The sequence below is a fragment of the Euprymna scolopes genome, chromosome 14 (genome assembly GCF_053919585.1).
Source record: "Euprymna scolopes isolate OS-2025 chromosome 14, ASM5391958v1, whole genome shotgun sequence".
Classification (NCBI taxonomy): Eukaryota; Metazoa; Mollusca; class Cephalopoda; order Sepiida; family Sepiolidae; genus Euprymna; species Euprymna scolopes.
Genome location: NC_136495.1, coordinates 36,208,238 through 36,227,486, shown reverse-complemented (window position 1 = coordinate 36,227,486; position 19,249 = coordinate 36,208,238). Strand labels below are relative to the sequence as shown.

The following is a 19,249-nucleotide window of genomic DNA, read 5'->3' as shown; positions in this document are numbered from 1 at the left end:
TTGTGATTTTAGAAACTTGCCTCAAAGGTAAGAGGGCCTCACCCCTGACGAACTGCAAGCACATGTACCCCCTCGACGTAAATACCCCTGACAAACTTGATAAGCAGCAAAATCCCACCCCTTCACAATTGAGATCCCTACATGTAAGAGAGCCTTCTACTTCAGTAGTTTCTTTTCCAGAACCGCTAGACTTTGGAATTCCCTTCCAGGTTCCTGCTTCCCCAATTGTACTGACATGCAGAAGTTCAAGTGTAACATGAACCGACATCTTGCTGCCACACTCCCCAGATAGTACCCCTGTAGCTTATGTCCCTAATAGTAGCCCCCTACATCAAAGTGGCAATGTGCATTGTTTGGGGTGAAAATGTAATTAAAAAAAGAAAAAGAAAAAAGAGTAACAGTGAGAGATTGGAGTCTCATGAAGAAGAAAAGAAGGGTGGACTTAAAGATCCATTGACCATTCATGGCCTTGCATGTCGATATCTCACAAAATTGAGAATTGTGATTATTGTTGGCAACTTTAGAAAACAATGTATTATTGAGAATTATGAATTAAACCTTATTGGGAGCAGGTGGAATTATGCCGCTCTAGTTATGGAAAGTGTTCAACTGAGCTTCAATCTATGGTCCCCCCTCGCCAAACTTTCACAAGAAACACTCATCTAGCTGTAAACACTATCAATAATTCCCCACTCTTTATCTGTGCCTAAACCTAAACGTAGATTCCATGAACAAAGCTTCTTTCTTAGAACTGCATGCCTGTGGAATTGTCTTCCGTTTTCCTGCTTTCCGGCTGACTACAATATGGTTATGTTCAAGTCTAACGTAAATAAGTTCTTGATGAGCCGTTCCATATAATTTATCAAATTTACCAAATTTTCATTACTAATGATTACTGTACACTCTTTAACCCTTATCCTTGAGTGGCCTCTTGGCCTTGATAATGTGGTGATGCCTATGTAAAAAAAAAAAAAAGACAAAGCATAGTGAGCTTTGTGAACTCAGCTCTGCTCACTCGTTAAATCTACACTGTTAAGAGACTGACCCTTGACTTAGGGTCCAGATTGCAAAACCTGAAAAAATGCCCAGATTGTCAATAGCGCTGTCCAGAAGTGGTGTAGCAAAGGGAGGGGAGCAAGAGAGACGATCCATCCCAGGCAGCACGTGCCAGGGGACGGTATTGTTTAGAAAGATCTTTGGTTTCCTTTGTTTGTGTATCCAGTATGAATAGCCAATAAAATTAATTTAACAATTTTTTTTATGATTTGACTCATACGTTTTTGTTTAGAAAAATCTTTGGTTTCCTTTGATGACGACTGTATATGTATAAGAGAACGGTAATAAGATGAAAGTCTGGAACTAATAACAGCAGTCTAAAATTAGATTCTTGATTGTAGTTCTATGAAAATAAATATTTGGAAGACTTTCTGGAATTTTGAAGGTTAACAGGTTATGAACAGCCAGCGGGAGCTGGAGGGATGGGAGAGGCAAATCTTACGACTGCTTTGGGTGGCAAAAATATTTGCTATGCCACTGGCGCCATCCATGCATGGATATTAAGTCAGAGACTTGTGAATGATCAGAATTGTATCATCTTTCAACAAATAATTATTGTTACTTTATCCAAAAAGACCAGTCATTGTCATGTTATTCTTTCTTCTTTTGGTTTGAAATGACCTTTGCACGGCAGCAATACAGGCTTTGGTGACTGGTGCTCGACGATCTGCTCTCTTGATCTTATACAACATAGGGAGTGATAGCTTGTCGGACGAGGACCTTTCAACATCCAGAGCTTTTGTCAGAGTAACCACCAAATACCAAGTGACCAACCAGGACTCAGAACAGCTGAACTTGGTGATGTCACCCACTAGATATCATTTATGGAGTAAGGGGTACATATATAGATCGGTGAATGCATGTAAAAATGGAAATAAATGAAACATTTATAGAATAGAAGGGTCACCAGTTAGTAAATGCTAATTAAAATATAAACAGAGTTTTGTAAATGAAAATTTAAGCAACATATTTTTATACCTAAAATTTTATAAACATATAAAAATAATTTCAAATAGTAAGTGCTCGTTTATGGAAATTTATGTTTAGTAAAGAAAGTAGTTAGTAGTCATGTGTAAGTCCATATGTTCACAGTGCGAAAAATATATACATATAAATAATATATGTATATGAATATTTGGCAGCATGGCATTGTGTATGTATGTGCGTTGGTTTACCTTTTTTTTTTAGACTTTTGTTGTTAAAACAACTTTCTCAAAGAAGATTTGAATTTTTTCTCCTCATTTTGCTGGTGGTATTAACTCTGAGGAGTCAGCTCATCACGGAGAAAGAAAATGTAAAAGTTGTTTTAACAGCGAAAGTAAAAAAAAAAAAAATTATTTTAACAACGAAAGTCAAATGAAAAAAAAACAACAAAAATGTGGATGGACCTGTACGAGAATGCCCCCCCCCCACTAATAATGTGTTTCTTTTTTCACCCCCTTTTTTTTTTTTTTAAACTTTTTCTGACGATTATTATAAATTACTGACTTAACTATTATATCAGCATAGAATCATTTGATAAAAAAAATAAATTTATTGACTTTTAAAGAGGGGGGTTCACTTTCTCATTTATAACATTCTACTTATTTGCTCCCTAACTTACTGTACATCTTTTGACCGACGTGTAACGTGAGTAGTCACGGTGATATTTCCTTAAATTTTCTTATAACAAACAGTAAAAAAAAAATCAATAAAAAATAAATAAGAATGTCCCCTACTGATCCCGAAATACATTTTAATCGTCTTTTAATACAGGACTAGTAGACCGTCTTTTTAAAAAATGTCATTTATTTTTTATTTTTATTAATTATCAAAGTTACATAGACACAATAACTATGTGCACACAGAAAATCTCACCGGTTACGTGACATGCCGGTATTGACAAGCTTCTGGGCTTGACCTTTACTCCTGATCTGAAATGGAACATGTACATCAAATCTGTTGCCAAGGTCATTGGGAAAATGGTGGGATTCTTCTATCGATCTGGTAGATATCTCACTGCTGATGCAATTCTCAATCTATATAAGAGCCAGGTACGTCCAAGGATGGAATACTGTTGCCACATCTGGGCAGGAGCTGCTAGAAAGGACTTGTCCTGCCTTGATAGAGTTCAAAATAGACTTTGTAGCCTCGTAGGAGATGTCCTTTTCTCTTCCCTGCAACCTCTATCTCACAGAAGAGATGTTGCGAGTTTGTCTCTGCTTTATCATTATTTTCATGGCAAGTGCTCGACTGAGCTTCAATCTATAGTCCCCCCTCGTGAAACTTTCACAAGAAACACTCGTCTAGCTGAAAACACCATCAATAATTCCCCCACTCTTTATCTGTGCCTAAACCTAAACGTAGATTCCATGAACAAAGCTTCTTTCTTAGAACTGCACGCCTGTGGAATTGTCTTCTGTTTTCCTGCTGTCCAGCTGATTACAATCCGATTGTCTTCAAGTCCAACGTAAACAAGTTCTTGGTGAGCAGTTCCACTTATGAGCAGTTCCACTTATGAGCAGTTCCACTTAAGTTAACAAATTTACCGAATTTCCGATACTAACAATTACTATATTGTCCAATTGACTACTGTACACTCTTAACCCTTATCCTCGAGTAGTTTCTGTGCCTTGATAAGTGGTGATTCCTATGTAAAAAAGAAAAAAGAAAAGTAGTACAACGAAAGTGAACCTCCCTTTCTTAAAACTCAGTAAATTTATTTTTAATCAATTTTTTTTTTCTTTTTTTGCTAATATGATAATTATGTTTGTAATCTATGATAATCGTCTGTAAAAGTGAAAAAAAAAAAAAAAAAGTGAACAAGAAACGGATTTTTAGTAGGTGAGGCACTCTCATACAGGTACGCTTGGTGTATCAGAATTTTGGGGGAATTTTTGACACCCCTAAGACAAAACTGCAAATAAAATATAAAAAACTCGTAATTTCTCTTTTTAAAGTGGGTTGTTTATTTTCTTTATGGAATATACTTCCAAAATAAACTATTAAAGTTGTTTGAAAAAATAATAGAAATATTATTTTTTATTCAAAAAAACAGTATTTACAAAGTGCCTGCGCGCGTTCATGCAGCCATTTTTTACGTAATGAAATCAATTGAATTTTATGAGTTAAATTTTTTTCAATTTTTTAAATTTAAAAATCTATCAAAATTTTTCTATTGAGTTAATTTTTAAGATATTTTTAGGTTCAATGTGAAATTTTATGCTCTTTTCAATAAACCGAATATAATATTCTAGACAAGCGTTTTTTTTTAATTTACCCCCCCCCATTTTGAAATGTTTATTAAAATGAAAATAACTAATTTTCTCACCTCAAATTTATATATCACAAATTGAAGATAAAGATCAATAAATAAAATAAGCTAATTTAAAGCAAAAAAGAGAGCAGTTATTTGCAAATTTACATGTAAAATCTAAAGTTTAAAAGCTTTTTTTTTAAAACCACATTGAATTTTTTTTGTTTTTTTTAAGTGAAACCTTATAATCTTGTTATATTGTTCAGAAAATTTCGTAGAATTACAACAATTTTTTCTATTTCATTCAATGTTTTTATTTTTTAGATATTTTAAAAAAAAAAAATTCACTCCATAAAGAAGAAATAAAATATATTAAATCAAAAACTCATGCATTTCTTTAAAAGAATAAAAAAAAATCAAAAATCGGTCAACTGTTTTTTTTATTGGCAAAAACTGATAAGTGAAATGGGATTATTTTTCACCTATGGTGGCCCATATTTACTAACTTTTATTTACAGCCAGAATAGAAAAAGTCATTAATTCTGTCGCTTACAGGCCACCATAGTTCATAACTTTAAGAAAGGGAGACAGTTATCTCCCCTTTTTTCCATTTGTGACGAGCTGAAGTCGCAGTATTTTTTTATACTCGCTTAAAAAAGTATTTTATTTAAAAAGGACATGGAATATAAAATATAAATATGGATAAATTCTTAACAATGGAAAATGGAAGTACCATTGAATAGGTAAGTGATTTTTTGGAATTTATATATACATATATATAAGTTAAAATTTGTTGATTTTCTTTAAATCTTTTTTAAAGAAAACCGATTTAAAAAAAACAAATGCTGCATAATTTGCTATTAAACCTGTTACTTTTTAAAAATTTGGTCTTTGCTCCTTTAATTAAAAAAACAATTAGGGTTTGAATTACATTTTTCAAGTAGTTATAAGCTTCGAAAGATAGGAGGTTGAATTATTCAATTTTTTATCACATATTTTTAATGGCGTTTTCTGACACTGCTACAGGTCCGCCAAAAGTTGTTTTAACAACAAAAGTACAAAGAAAAAACAAAACAAACAAAAGACGTTGTTTATAAACGAAAGTCGCAAGAAAAAAGAAACAAACCAAAAACGTTGTTTTAACAGAAAAAGTCTATGAAAAAAAAGTTGTTTTAACAACGAAAGTCCTAGAAAAACAAATTTGATTTTACTCATTTAATAAAAAATTGTATAATATAGTTCGGGTTTCTAAATTTTCAAATTAAATAGAAGAGTTTAATTTTTTAAACATTGGAATAATGGATGGGGGATTACCATCTTCAACTTCCGGTTCTTTAGTTTCTGCTGGTCTTTTCTTTTTCTCCACAATACTTGCTTTGCTAAGTCCTTCCTAAAATAAAATAAAAAATAAATAAAAATTGAACAAACGTTAAAATCTTTGAATTGAGTGAATTGTGTCAACATTTGCCATTTCAATTAAGAATAGAAAAAAAGTGACCCGTTGGTCGACTTAAATTGTTTGAATAAAGAAAAAACGAGTTTGCAAGGCCAGTTAAATTTCTATATTTCTCTTAATCTATATGTTTGTTTGTCTGTTCATTCCACTTTTTCTCAGAAACTACTGAGCTGACCTGGCTGAAATTTTGTATAGACCTTTGTTATGATAAGGTGCTACAAACTAAATGTTATGGTAACCATTTAATGCCCGGTTAGGGATTAATAGGGATTAATAGGGATTAGTCATCATAATATATAACATTTATTTTGGAAGTTTTCTCAGAAACTACAGGGTGTGGAAGGATAAAAATGCCCTAAAGAAAACTACATTACAGCTTTATTTTAAAACTTTTATTAAAAAAATAAATTCAGGTAACTTGATTATATAGTAGAGTTGACATCTATTCAATATAGCCATCTTCAGTCTCAATCACCGCCTCGATATGTGTTCGGAGTTGGGAGCATGCCTTTTCCACATCCACCGGCAGGAGCACAGCGAATTCTCAGTGGATGGCAGCAAAAGGCTGGCTTTGATGTTGTGGGATGTCATGTTGGTAATGTCTTCAACGTATGACCAAATGAAGTAGTCCAGCAGGTTCAGGTCATGGGTAGGGGGTGGTCAGTGAGAGAAGAGTACAAAGTTGTAGCACTCCTTCTGAAGCCAAACCTAGGACTCTTTGGATTTGTGTTTTCTTGGAAACCAGTGGGCCGATCTAGCTGAAATTTTGTATGGACTTTTGTAGTGATAAGATGCAGCAAACTAAATATTATTGTATCCATTCGATACCCAATTAGGGATTAATAGGAATTAGTATTTAATGTAAAAATGAGCACAAATTTAACCATATTCAATCATCAATTTGGCATAAAGCACTCATTCAAAGACAGTAGACTATAACTTTTGCCTGTTTTTAATGGGTTAAAATGTCTATTTATTTAAATAATGGCAAAATCCAAAATCAGTATCTTTCTAATCGTTATATCTACTTTATTATGGGTTAAATAGTATTACTATTTGTGATGATATTAACCTTTTGTTTATAATGAACTATTCTAGCCTTTTTATTCTTTGCCTTTTTTGTATCTTCAACTGTTAATATAGAGAGAGTAACGGAAGAAAAAGTGATAAGTAGCGTATATAAAATAATAAATATTTAAAAACATACAGCAAGAGGGGATGAGAGTGATGGAAACTATATAAAAGATGGATCACTTGGTGAGTTAATTACAAATTGCATCTACTTAGAAAACTCAGAATGGATGTTTTATCCAAACATAACTTAATCCCACAACTGCGGAATATTTTAGCATGTATTTTACGTGATTAAATTACATAAGTAATCTGCCTTAGAGAAACAAACTTTGATAGACACAACTTTAGTATAAAAATAGATATTTAAAGTTATATTTCAGCCAGTGTGGATGCACCTGAAGACATTCGAAGGTTACATCAGCTGAAACGTTGCGGAAAAAACAACCAAGATGAGAACAATACACCAAACAATCAAAATAATACAGAAAATAATTATCAAACCTCATCTCAAAAATATACAAACATCATTAAAGAAACAAAATCTCAAATTATTTGCTTTCTGACAACTGTATCTACCCCTTTTTCTATGTTTCTCTTTTTTTCTCTGTCACTGAAATAAATATCTGGGGGATAGAATATGTAATTGATAAAATCGATTGTAATTTTTTACATTTTTTGTATAGAAAATATTTTAATATGTATTTTGTGTGATTAAAATATATAGGCAACAAATGAAAAATAATGATGAATCTCCAGAAGTATCTGCAACTGAAATAAGTATCTGGCTGAAAATATTTTATTAAATTTTTTTAAAAATTGTATAAAACACAGGATAATAGTTCCCATGATTGATTGGCTAATCAGAAATAAATATTTGATATGTCTAACTATGATGATCTAACTGACATGGTTTTACATATGTGATTTTAAATGGACTCACCGCAAGTTCCTGTTCTTCATCGGTTGACCATTCACAATCTTCATCTGTGGGTTCTATATTTGCATTTATGATATCTTTTCTCTGAAGATAAAAATAAAAGAAAGTGTAAAAATATTTATTGTTTAAAAATACATTAAAAAATGTTAATTTCTATTCTGTTTTAAAAGATCTTTGTTCTGTAAATTTTGTGTGATAACTTAGACAAAGCAGTTCTAATAAAATTAACTTTGGGAAAAATATAACTATCAGTTGTCATCTGTTCCTTCTTTTCGATTAATATTGTATAATTTGAACGAGTTACACTCCTTTGTTTTTGCAAATGTGTATTAGAAACGCTATTGGAATTGTTAACTGGACTCCTAGAAAATGAGGAAAGAGGGTATTTGCACAGAGCATGGATTCAGGGTCATCCATGATGACCTTGAATAAAACATGAAATCTTTTAAAAAAGTTCCCAAAATATGTATCCTTTGTTTGTTTTTGTTGTTGTTTTTTTTTGTTGTTGTTTTTTGTTGTTGTTTTTTTTGTTTGTTTTTTTTTTTTTGAGTAAGGGCAAAAGTAACAATCATAATGGTTTTGAAAAATCTTTAAACTTAAATCGAGCTCAGACTCTCCTCCTTGAATATTTATGCACATATCTCTATTCATATCTGTTTGTATATTTCTATGTACAGGATTCACTCCTAAACTAATTAACCAATTCCTATAAATTTTGGAACACAGCTGCTAGGCATAATGGGTCATAATACCGGCTATATTTAGTTTAATGTAGTTTTATGCAAAGAGAGTTAAAATGGGGCTAAAGCCGTAATAAAAATTCAGATACCACTGATTTTTTTGAAATTTTATCAATAGGTATCAGACATCAATTGATTCTTCAAATTTCAGTTTCTTTGGGTCATTTTAAAAGGGTTTTAGCGGGCATTATATGGCCACAACTTCCTATCTGAAAATTCAAATATTTCTGATTTGTATTAGCACAATTAACAATTCTGAGAAAAATAGCTAAAAGCGCAATGTCAATAAAAATTTGTGTACACAGATGCTTGCCATTTTTTTTATTTTATGCTACTTGTGTCAAATAACAGTGAGATTAAACTCACTCTGGTATGTCTACCCTGGTTATGTTTGGTTATGCTAAAATCACATTGTGTACAACAAGCTGAGCATGTGAGGTCCCACTCCACGAGTGAAAAATTTACTTTCACCATGACTAATGTTTGTGCAAAATTAAAAAAAAATTCAAATCATAGTTATTGTGAAAAGTGCAAACAAATGAACAGATGAATGATTTGGAGCAATTTTACCCCTATAAAAACCCTCGGAGAGGGGTGGGGGGGGCAACCAGAGTTATCCTGGAAAATACGTTCTGGCAAAAATTTACTTTCACCATGAGTAATGCTTGTGCAAATTTTTTTTAAAAAATCCAAGGTGGCGTGGTTATTGAGAAAAATGCGAAAGGATGAACGGACAGATATTTGGTAGTGTGTGTAAACTAGATTCTGTTTAACATATAAATAAAATCCCAACAGATACATCCGTTCAGGGTCAGGATGAATTCAAGAGTAATAAAAGAGTTGTTTTCAACAGAAAGTTCCAATTTGGAGTCCCAATAATGAACATAGTTTAAGGTTATACCCTGATGCTGCACATGTTGGAAATATTGTTAAACTGGAAGAACACCCGTCACATGAGGCGTAAAATTAATTTCACGAACAGAACATTTTTGTACCATTTTTATGTTCCATTATGAAGATTAAAATCAATATATAAGTGCTACTAAACCATATTCCAATTTTGATCAATATCCATCACACGATTTTGATTCTAAGAATTTTCGATAATTTAAGGCTTAAGCTTAAGCAGTCTCAAGAAGTAATTGAAATTCAAGGAATCTTGTTTAATTGAAGTCTAATTTTTATGGATTAAATTTAATGCAAACCAGAAATATTTGACTTTTCAAATTAAGAGATTGTGCCTATGTTATGCCATCTAAAAAATGCTTCAAAGAAATTTAAATTTGAAGAATATTTATTATTTAGGTTGAATGGCTATTATTATAAGTTTACAAAATAAGAGGTATCTAAGTTTTAATGACAGGCTTTAACCCTCTTTTAACTCCCCTTACATTAAACTAAATATAGCCGGCATTATGACCCGTTACACCAAGCAGCTGTGTTTCAAATTCATAGTGATCGATTAATTAGTTTAGGAGTGAATCCTTTAGATACGATATTTATAAATATATACACCTATCTAATTTAGAGATAAGTGTGTAGATATGCAAGGAGTCTGATCTTGATTTCAGTTTAAAGATTTTTCAAAACTATTAATAAAAGTTACTCCAGCCCTTACTTAACCAAAAACAAAGACTACATATTTTGTTGACTTCTTTTAAAAGATTTCACGTTTTTATTCAAGGTCATGATGGATGACCCTGAATCCATCTAATGTGCGAATACCCTCTTTCCTCATATTCTAGAGGCACACAATCTTGTTTGTGATAGAAACAATAATCTTGAAAATGGTACCATGGTGACATCTAATTTTTGGTAGGGATTGCCAGAGCTTTTGATGTCACATACTCAACACTTTTTCTTTTCTTTTCCGAAGGATTACTATTTATCAAGGCAAAAAGCCACTCGGGGATAAAGGATCGTGAGATGGAATGATTGTTAGCTAAGAGATAAAGGACCTTATGAGAGAATTTGGAAAAATGATGGAGATGGACCAACATGTAATTATTAGCTGGGATGATTCATCACAGAAAATCGGTGCCTATGTAAAATATGAACTGTTTCGGCGGTGTATTATGGCAAGTTACATAAACCACCAGCAGGTGGCAAAACATTTAGCTAATGAAGTTGCACATAGCTGACAATTGGCAAACATAATAAAAATATATGCTAAAAAATTCAATAATTTTTAAAAATGTGTTAAAAATCAACATCTTCAACCCACACAGGATTAAAAAGGATGAGACCAAAATAAAAAGGTACTTGTGCATTTTACTTACCATACTATTTTTTAGAAGAGTTTTAAGTTAAATTCAAGTTTTTGCAGTATCTTTTGTTTATTAAATTGTTAGGTGAAAGTACAGAATAGTTAAGAAATTTGTTGACATTGAATTTGAAGATGACCATGTTGCAATCAGCAGGGAAATGGTCTTGTGCTAGCATTTTCATAAGTTAACCACCTTCCTCCCATCATAACCCTACCCTCTTCCATTATAGCCGTCACCCCCACTTCCATCATAACCCTAACTCTAACCTCCCATCATAACCCTAACACTCTCATCACAATTCTAACCCTAACCTCCCTCCCATCATAACCTTAACCCCTTCTCCCATTCTCCCATCATTACATTCCAGTTTAACAAGAATTTAACTGTTTTGGAAATCCTAACCTAAATAACAGTATCCTGGCGATGCCTAATTTTTAGCAGAGACTGTTAAAGATTGATGACAAATATTCAGTGAACGGTAACGTTTTCATTTCTTTCCAGTCTCAAGTTTCTTTTTCCTTTCCTTCGTTACATTAAAGTTTAATTAGCAGTCAAACGACTTACCTTGTTATAAAAAGGTGCGTATCTTTCTGCAAACTTGCACTCTAATTTGTGCAGTTCTTCATAAAATTTTGCTTCTACTTTGGTGGCTTCCAATTGTAATCTCTTTAGAGCCTTCACTCTTCTTTGTACAGACTTTGGTAAGCTAACAAAAATAAGAATGCACCATGAAAACATATGTAAATTAGACAGTAAAATAATAAGTCGCTCATCTCTCATTTACCTATCTATATACAGTGTGGTAAAAAAACAAAAAACAAAAAAAAAAAAAACACAATATTTTATTTTTTACACCAGAATTGAGTTGTACAATATTTTTTATACATATTTTCAAGGTGATGTAGATAGTAGGTTTAGAAATAGTCACACAGACCATCATCAAAGATTTCTTGTAGTGTTCTCTGGAGTCTGAGTGACAAGTCAACCCAGATTTCTAGTACTCTCTGCCTCTTTCGATAACCTTTGCAAAAGAATTTGCATTAAATATTCCTATCCATAATGCAAATTCTTTTGCAAAGGTTATCGAAAGAGGCGGAGAGTACTAGAAATATGGGTTGACTTGTCACTCAGACTACAGAGAACACTACAAGAAATCTTTGATGATGATCTTACCATTGATTTTTCGTTAGCAGCAACCATTGATCTTCACTGGAATGTGTGTGACAATAATCCTCCTCAAGGTCCCAGTCCTCTTTGCACTCATCCATCGGAGGCCTGGCTAGCGCTTTCTCTTCTCGGTCTTTCCATCCTCCTTGACCCCCCTCACTTATATGGTGTGGTGCCAGTTTATATTGACGTACATACACACAAAAAAGGGGGCGGGCAGAACGCAGGGGTGTATGAGTGTACCTTACAAGTATACCGGACTATATACTATGCAGCAGCATCTAAAAATGATTGAGGCATATTTTGCCAGAAAATCAGTTCTTCTGACATATCGGCAATGCAGGAAAGATTTTGGCATGAACAGTCTCCCTTATAGAAGGACAATTCAATGTTTGGTTGACAAATTTCAACAGACAGGAAATGTGGTAGTGGTCAACATCCTTGAGCTAAAGTTCCTGATAATATTTAGATTTTACGGAAATGCCTTAAGGAATCCCTCAGAAAATAAACATGCCATTTCTCACAAAATATAAAAAAAATGAGAATGCAAAAAATATATATATATATATATATATATATATATATATATATATATAGATAGATAGATTTTTAAAATTGTATAAAAATCTACAATTCTACAACCTTTCTCTACTTTTGTTCACCATTGAATATCGAAATACTTGTTTGTTATTAAATTAAGATCCAGTACCTTTGGTGGAAGTATTAGAACTTCTAACTGTGAAGGTAAGAATTCATCCTTTATTTAGGACTAATAAAAAAGATATTGATCAGGATCAAACATTAAAGTAGATTAAAAATAACTTTTTTCCTCTCATAATGGTGTGGTAAGGTACAGAAATAAGTGACACTGGTTGGCATGTGCCCACTGTAGGGAAGCAGTAACATGCGAACCTGGAACCTATCAGATATCAGAATAATGCGATTATGCAAATTTAGGCACCGTTGGAAGTCTGAGGTGGCAGAATAAAAGACAGACTTTTTGCTCAACAAATGTCTTTTGGTTTTTTGAACCCTACCTCATTCACATGTGATTTTATTGTTTGAGGAAAAAGAAGAAAAGGACTGCTGCTGCTGATGTGAAAAGCAACGTCTTTGTCATGGGAAAAAAGAATACAAAATAATTCAGCTTGAGTGTGTGTTTTCTTTTCAACTCCAGATAATTCATGTGACTGAAATAGGAATTAATGGCCTAAATACATCTTTAAATTACATTAATTATAAATAATCTTTCAGTTTCGTCAATACTTGGTTGGTTGGTTATTTTTGTTTTACGGCATATCAACCCTTTTCAAGTTATTTAATGCCGAATCCAAAGATTTTGAAGAAAAATTTTTTAATAGAATATATTTGTTGTTTTCAAGTCGGTTTCTATTTAACCCATAGTTGGAACCCTAACAGGTACTACCACTCCGGGTCACAGTGAACCTGGGAGCAATGACAATTAAAAGGTGGCTCCACACTCCCCAAAGCCTGCAAGCTGGAGCCTCACCACTGGATATAGTTTAAGGTCATATTCAGGACCTCATTAATACTGACCAATTATCAATTAAGTAGATTTTTTTTATGTAGCTTACAGTAAAAATGTTTTAATCGCAAAAGTCGTCACCATGCTTTTTTTTGTTTTGTTTTGTCAGGTAAGGATCACAGTAAATGAAGAACAGGTCTCAATAGATTGGAAGTAGGCATATTTACGAAATATTAGAATTAAGTAAGAAGTAGTAGAAGGCGATTTTGCTGTAATAGAACAAGAAGAAAGTGGGTGACGTTCTTTATGCAAAAATTATAAATTATAATAAAAGTCTACATAAGTAAGCAGATGAAAAGATCAGGTTTTCCAAATATTCATCTTCACTAGCAGGGTTATCTGGTATTGCCCGGAGGAAAAAAAATGTAACATAACTTCTTCCCCATTTTTACCCTTTTCACTTCTCCATTTATTCTTTATCTAACCCATTCCTCATTCTGGACATACATAATCCGTGTTAATAGTAGGGAAATAACTCTGTGAAAAAAATCACAAAGTTATTTCCCTTCATATGATAACATTAAAAATGCATGTACATCTTGATAATATTAAATGATATAAATGAATGTATTTTTTAAATTTTAGGTATACATTACACTGATTAAAAAAATACCAACTTTGTGGGTGTTTGTTGTGTATTTTTACAAATTTTAGCTGGACATATAAACAGACATTTGCCTTTTTATATAATAGGTAATTTATTGTTTGCATATCTCATGATTAATTCTGTAACTTGTCCGACAAAATTCGAGAATAGGTGCCTCTCCTGTCATCATCATCATCATCATCATCATATTCAGTTTGATGTCTGTTTTACATGCTGGCATGTGTGGCACAGTTTTCAAAAATAGTAACCTATCTCCGGTCAGGTCCTTATTTATTCCCCTTTCCTTCAAATCCATCTTTATCACTTCTTCCCAAGTTTTTATTTCCTTATGAACTGAACCTGCTACCTCAACTGTTCTACATCTAATATCAAAGCTTGCATAGGTTCTCATAATATGGCCATACCATCAAAGTCTACTCTTCTGCACCATTAATTGTCAAGTTATAATCTTCCTCTGAGTCATCAGAACTAAGCCTGTCTTTCAGACTCACATCACACATTCATCATATCACTTTCATATATTTCTCTTCATGCAATGCATGTCCTCAACCCTCACTGACCATGCTTCCCTTACATCATTGCATTGTATACACGTGCCTGTTAAACCCTTTCCTTGATTGACAATGGTAACTATCTGCTGGTTAGTAATGACAAAAGTTCCTTGAACTTACTCCATATACAGAGTGAAATGATAAAATTGTCACCCTAGAAAAGACGACATGATTCCATTTCCGTTTGATAAAAACCGTTTTTTTTTTTTTTGCTGCAGAAAATCTACTAGTTGGCCAGTTGTGTACAAATCCCAAAAGCGATAGGAGCCTTCTATCATGTCTGAAAGTGACACAATGTTCAACATGTGAGATCGGAAATGCGACGCTGTGCAATTAATGTTCTCTACTGATAAAACTTATGACAACAAGACCATTCCCAGCATCCTCAAAATGCATCACTGTATTGCCACGAATAACAGGGACATGCCCAGGGTGATGAAAACAAAGTTTCCGGTTGCAGTTATGGTCTTTGGTGTGGTTTCAAGTGAGGGCCACATCATGCCACCTCACATTTTCAAAGTTAGCTTGAAAGTCAACACTAAAGTGTACCTGGATGTTCTGAAGAGTGTGGTGATCCCCTGGTGCAATTAGATGGCCGCTGGCAAATCCTGGGTGTGGCAGCAGGACTCTGCACTGGCTCACAAGTCCAAAGAAACACAGGGTTGGCTTCAGAAGGAGTGCTACGACTTTATACCCTTCTCTCACTGGCCCTCTCCTTCCCCAACCCGAACCTGCTGGGCTACTTCGTTTGATCATACATCAAGAAAATCACCAACATGACCTCCCACAACACCAAAGCCAGCCTGATTGCCGCCATCTGCTGAGTATTTGCCAAACTCCTGCCGGCGCTTGTGGAAAAGGCATGCTTCCAGTCCAGTCCCAGACTTGTATTGAGGTGGTGATTGAGGCTGAAGGCAACTACATTGAATGGATGTCAGCTCTACTACATAATCAAGTTACTTGAATTGATTTTTTCAATAAAAGTTTTAAAATAAAGCTGTAGTGTTGTTTTCTTTAGGGCAGTAACTTTATTGTTCTACCCTGTACTTCTAATTCTTGCAATCACATTGGCACCACTCTTTGCGCTAATCATCTTTTTGACTGGATGGAATTTTTTAGCTAGTCGTATTTGGAATTTTTGAGATGAGGCTTGATAATTTGTATTATTTGAACTACTGTTCTCATAATATTTCCACCAATGTAACTGCAAAGGTGAGTGGTGCGACAGATAAAACTGTTAAGTACATTTAGATCTAAGTGACGGTCTTCTGAAAGACAATACTATGAATACAATTACGAATTACTTAAGGTTTATATCTGGTCATGTTTGACAAAATGAGAATAAGCTACTTTCATCGATTAAATAAAGGGTACAGCTTGAAATTTCATACAGGATTCCTGAGTTCAACAAGATACACCTGAAGAAAGTCGGAGGTTACATTGGCCGACATGTTATGAGAATAACATCCAAAGTGAGAACAATAGTTCGAATAATCCAAAAAATACAAATTTACAATCCTTATCTCAAAAACAAAATCTAGAAAACAGGAAATCTAGGAAGAATTTTAACAAGAAATATTGTGATATCCCCATTCTCTAAAATCCAAATTAAAGATAATCGCGGATATTGAGTACTTTTGGATTAATATTTCCCACTTACCAAGTGTAATATTGTATTATTACTATTAATGTTTCCGGACAACGTTGAGTATCTTGTTTAGTATAGAACATTATGACAAAACACATTTGATATTTAAGTGATATTTTAAACACGCCTGCTCTACTAGGATATCGAGCAATTTGGGATTAATAATTATTAAATGTAATACACTATTATTATTTCATTGCTTCTGAGCAACATTTGTCTAGTACGTAACGCTATGCAATCGTCTATCTGTATAAGAGCCAAGTACATCCTAAATATGGTCATCTTTAAGTCTAACATGAACTAGTTCTTGATGAGACATCCCCTTAAGTAATCCAATTTACCAAATTTCCATAATTAACGATTACTACAACATTTTCCCATTGACTACTGTACACTCATTAACCCTTATCCTCGAGTGGCCTTAATAAATGGTGGCTCCGTTGTAAAAAAAAAAATGGAGTATAGTTGTGCCCTATTCTACCTTGATAGAGTTCAAAACTGGCTCCGAAACATAGTAGGTGATGCATTTTTTTTCTCTGCAGCCTCTCTCCCACAGAAGAGAGATTGCAAGCCTGTCTCTCTGCTCTATTGTTATTTTTATGGCAAGTGCTCGTTTAAACTTCAATCTATGACACCCCTTGCTAAACTTAAAAAAAAAACACTCGACTAGCTACAATCACTATCAACTGTTTCCCTCACTCACTATGCCTAAATCTAAATACTGATTCCATGAACACAGCTTTTTTCCTAGAACTACCTGCCTGTGGGACACAGTTCCATTTGTCTGCTTCCCGGCCGACTACAGTATGGTAGCCTTCAAGTTTAATGTAAACAAGTTCTTGTTGAACCGTCCCCTTGAAAATCAAATTGTACCTAACTTACACCATTAACAATTATTACACTACCACATTACACACATTAACTCTTATCTCCAAGTGGCCTTCAGGCCTTGGTAAGTGGTAATTCCCTTGTAAAAACACACACACACACACACACACAAAATTAAATTCCAAATTCCTTGTCCCCCATCCCTTTCAAAATAATCTGAAGAGAAATATTGATATGGACAATAGTCTGAAGAAACTTTAAGAAATGTTAAACAAAAGCCAGGGAATTAGTATTTCTCAAAATATTGAAGAATGACTCTGCAGTTTCTTTCCAAATTATGACATAAATACATTAAAAAGTCACTCCAAAATATCTACCCTCAAAGAATTCTGCTCCAGTAACTTATCTTCCCAAAGAATGAATATTGTTTCTTAATTATTTTTGGGGGCAACACTGAATAAAAATATACCAGCTTTGTGGATGTGTTGTGTTGACCGAATTATGAAGTGGTTCCTGTGAATGTTAAAAAGCAAATGATTCTAATTGCTAACTTCTTTCTTTCTCTGCCTGCTGGAATTTGTTTTTCTTCTCACCTCTAAAGCATGGAAGTTTTCATGGCGAGGTGTTAAGTATTTTCAACCAATGAAAATCGTCCCAAACCCTAAAATGTAACATGTCTATGTGAAAGTAATGTCCATACAAACTGAGAAATTTTTATAAAACACTGTCAACAAATTCAGTTTTGCCAGAATTCTCAGGCTCACTTTGAACAGGACTCCAGAAAGTCTGTGCCCCCCCCGTACCTTTGGTTGGAGGAGGCAGACAGAACTCATACTAACTTTCTTCATCTCGTGCACACATTTTTACACACTAAGAATGCATTAACAAGGAAAAAGTAAACCAATGCACACGCATACACAATTCTGCATATAAATACTCACATGTGTATATTACTTTTGTACATTATTTACACGATGAACATATATGTCTTGTGAATAATTTACACAACTTTCTTTATTAAACACGTGTTTGCATAAAAGGAACATGATTGAAAATAACCTTTATATAATTATCTCTTGTATCTAAATGTTTTGTTACAAAATTTCGCTTTTTCTCAAGCTTTCATTTACAAAACTCTTTTAGGGAGTTGAGTTAATGCTTTTCAGGCACTCACTAATAAAATAAATATTTCAACACAAGCCACTGAATAAACGAACAAACAACTTCGTAAAACTTGCAAGGAAAAGGTTTATTGAAGTAAGGCAAGATGCCATTTAGATATAGCTGGGATAGAACTCGTCTGCCTTTGCCCGGTAGTTATTCCCAAGTCGGGACCGCCGATACCGATGTAGGCAGAGAGAGAGAGAGAGAGAGAGAGAGAAAGTGAGGAAACAGGTCCGCTCTCTTTGACGTCTCGCTGGAAAAAAAAGGAAGAGTTTTTCTTGTCTGGGACGGAAGCAGTTATAGTTCCTTAAGGGGTAAGGAAGATCCCTCGCTATGCCTCTGATTGGTCAGTATGTGCCATATCGCACAGTCAGGGGAGGCACTGACGCACAAGTAAAGAGTTCTATTTGTTTCTGCTACACTCTATTCATGTTTTAGTTAGCACTTGCTACCTGGTGACCCTTCTGTTCTCTCAACGTTTTATTCATTTCCAGTTCAACATGCATGTCTGTCTATATTTTTCCTTTCCATTACAATTTAAGATTTAACGGCTGGAAAGACCAGATGAGTGTGAAATTAACCTTTTGCATCGATGTACATTTTTCCCCCTTCATTTTCTTCTATAGTTCATACATAACTTTCAAACCCAATTTATATTAAGTGTCAGTGTGTTTTTTGGCAATACCCAGATGCAATAGTCACTCAAAATGGCCTCTATCATAGTGTCAAGTGTAGTTTTGACTCACACAGGCAGACAACTTTTTTTCTATAAATTGATTTCTGATCTATATAAATTCCAAATTAAAGATAATCACAATGTGAATCAGCAATTAGAATTTTGCATCAATAATCATGTTTGAATAAAATTAGGTTTTAAGAAAAAGAAGAAAACAAAACAAAAACAAAAAGGACAAACTGTCCAATTTCCTGAAGATGAATATCTTATTATTCGAAAAATTTGAAAAAAAAAATT

General features: G+C 33.6%; 1 protein-coding gene across 7 annotated transcripts in view; it reads right to left on the bottom strand.

Moving 5' to 3' along the window:
- LOC145292949 (nucleosome assembly protein 1-like 1) overlaps positions 1-19,249 on the bottom strand; it is a 140,334-nt gene that overhangs the window by 32,140 nt on the left and 88,945 nt on the right. For all 7 annotated transcript variants that reach the window (XM_080139143.1, XM_080139144.1, XM_080139149.1 and 4 more), the window contains exons 3-5: positions 11,330-11,471; positions 7,762-7,842; positions 5,606-5,681 (exon numbers count right to left, since the gene is read on the bottom strand). In XM_080139143.1, the coding sequence (XP_079995269.1) occupies positions 5,606-5,681; positions 7,762-7,842; positions 11,330-11,471 (299 nt within the window). The remainder of the gene's footprint in view (positions 1-5,605; positions 5,682-7,761; positions 7,843-11,329; positions 11,472-19,249) is intronic.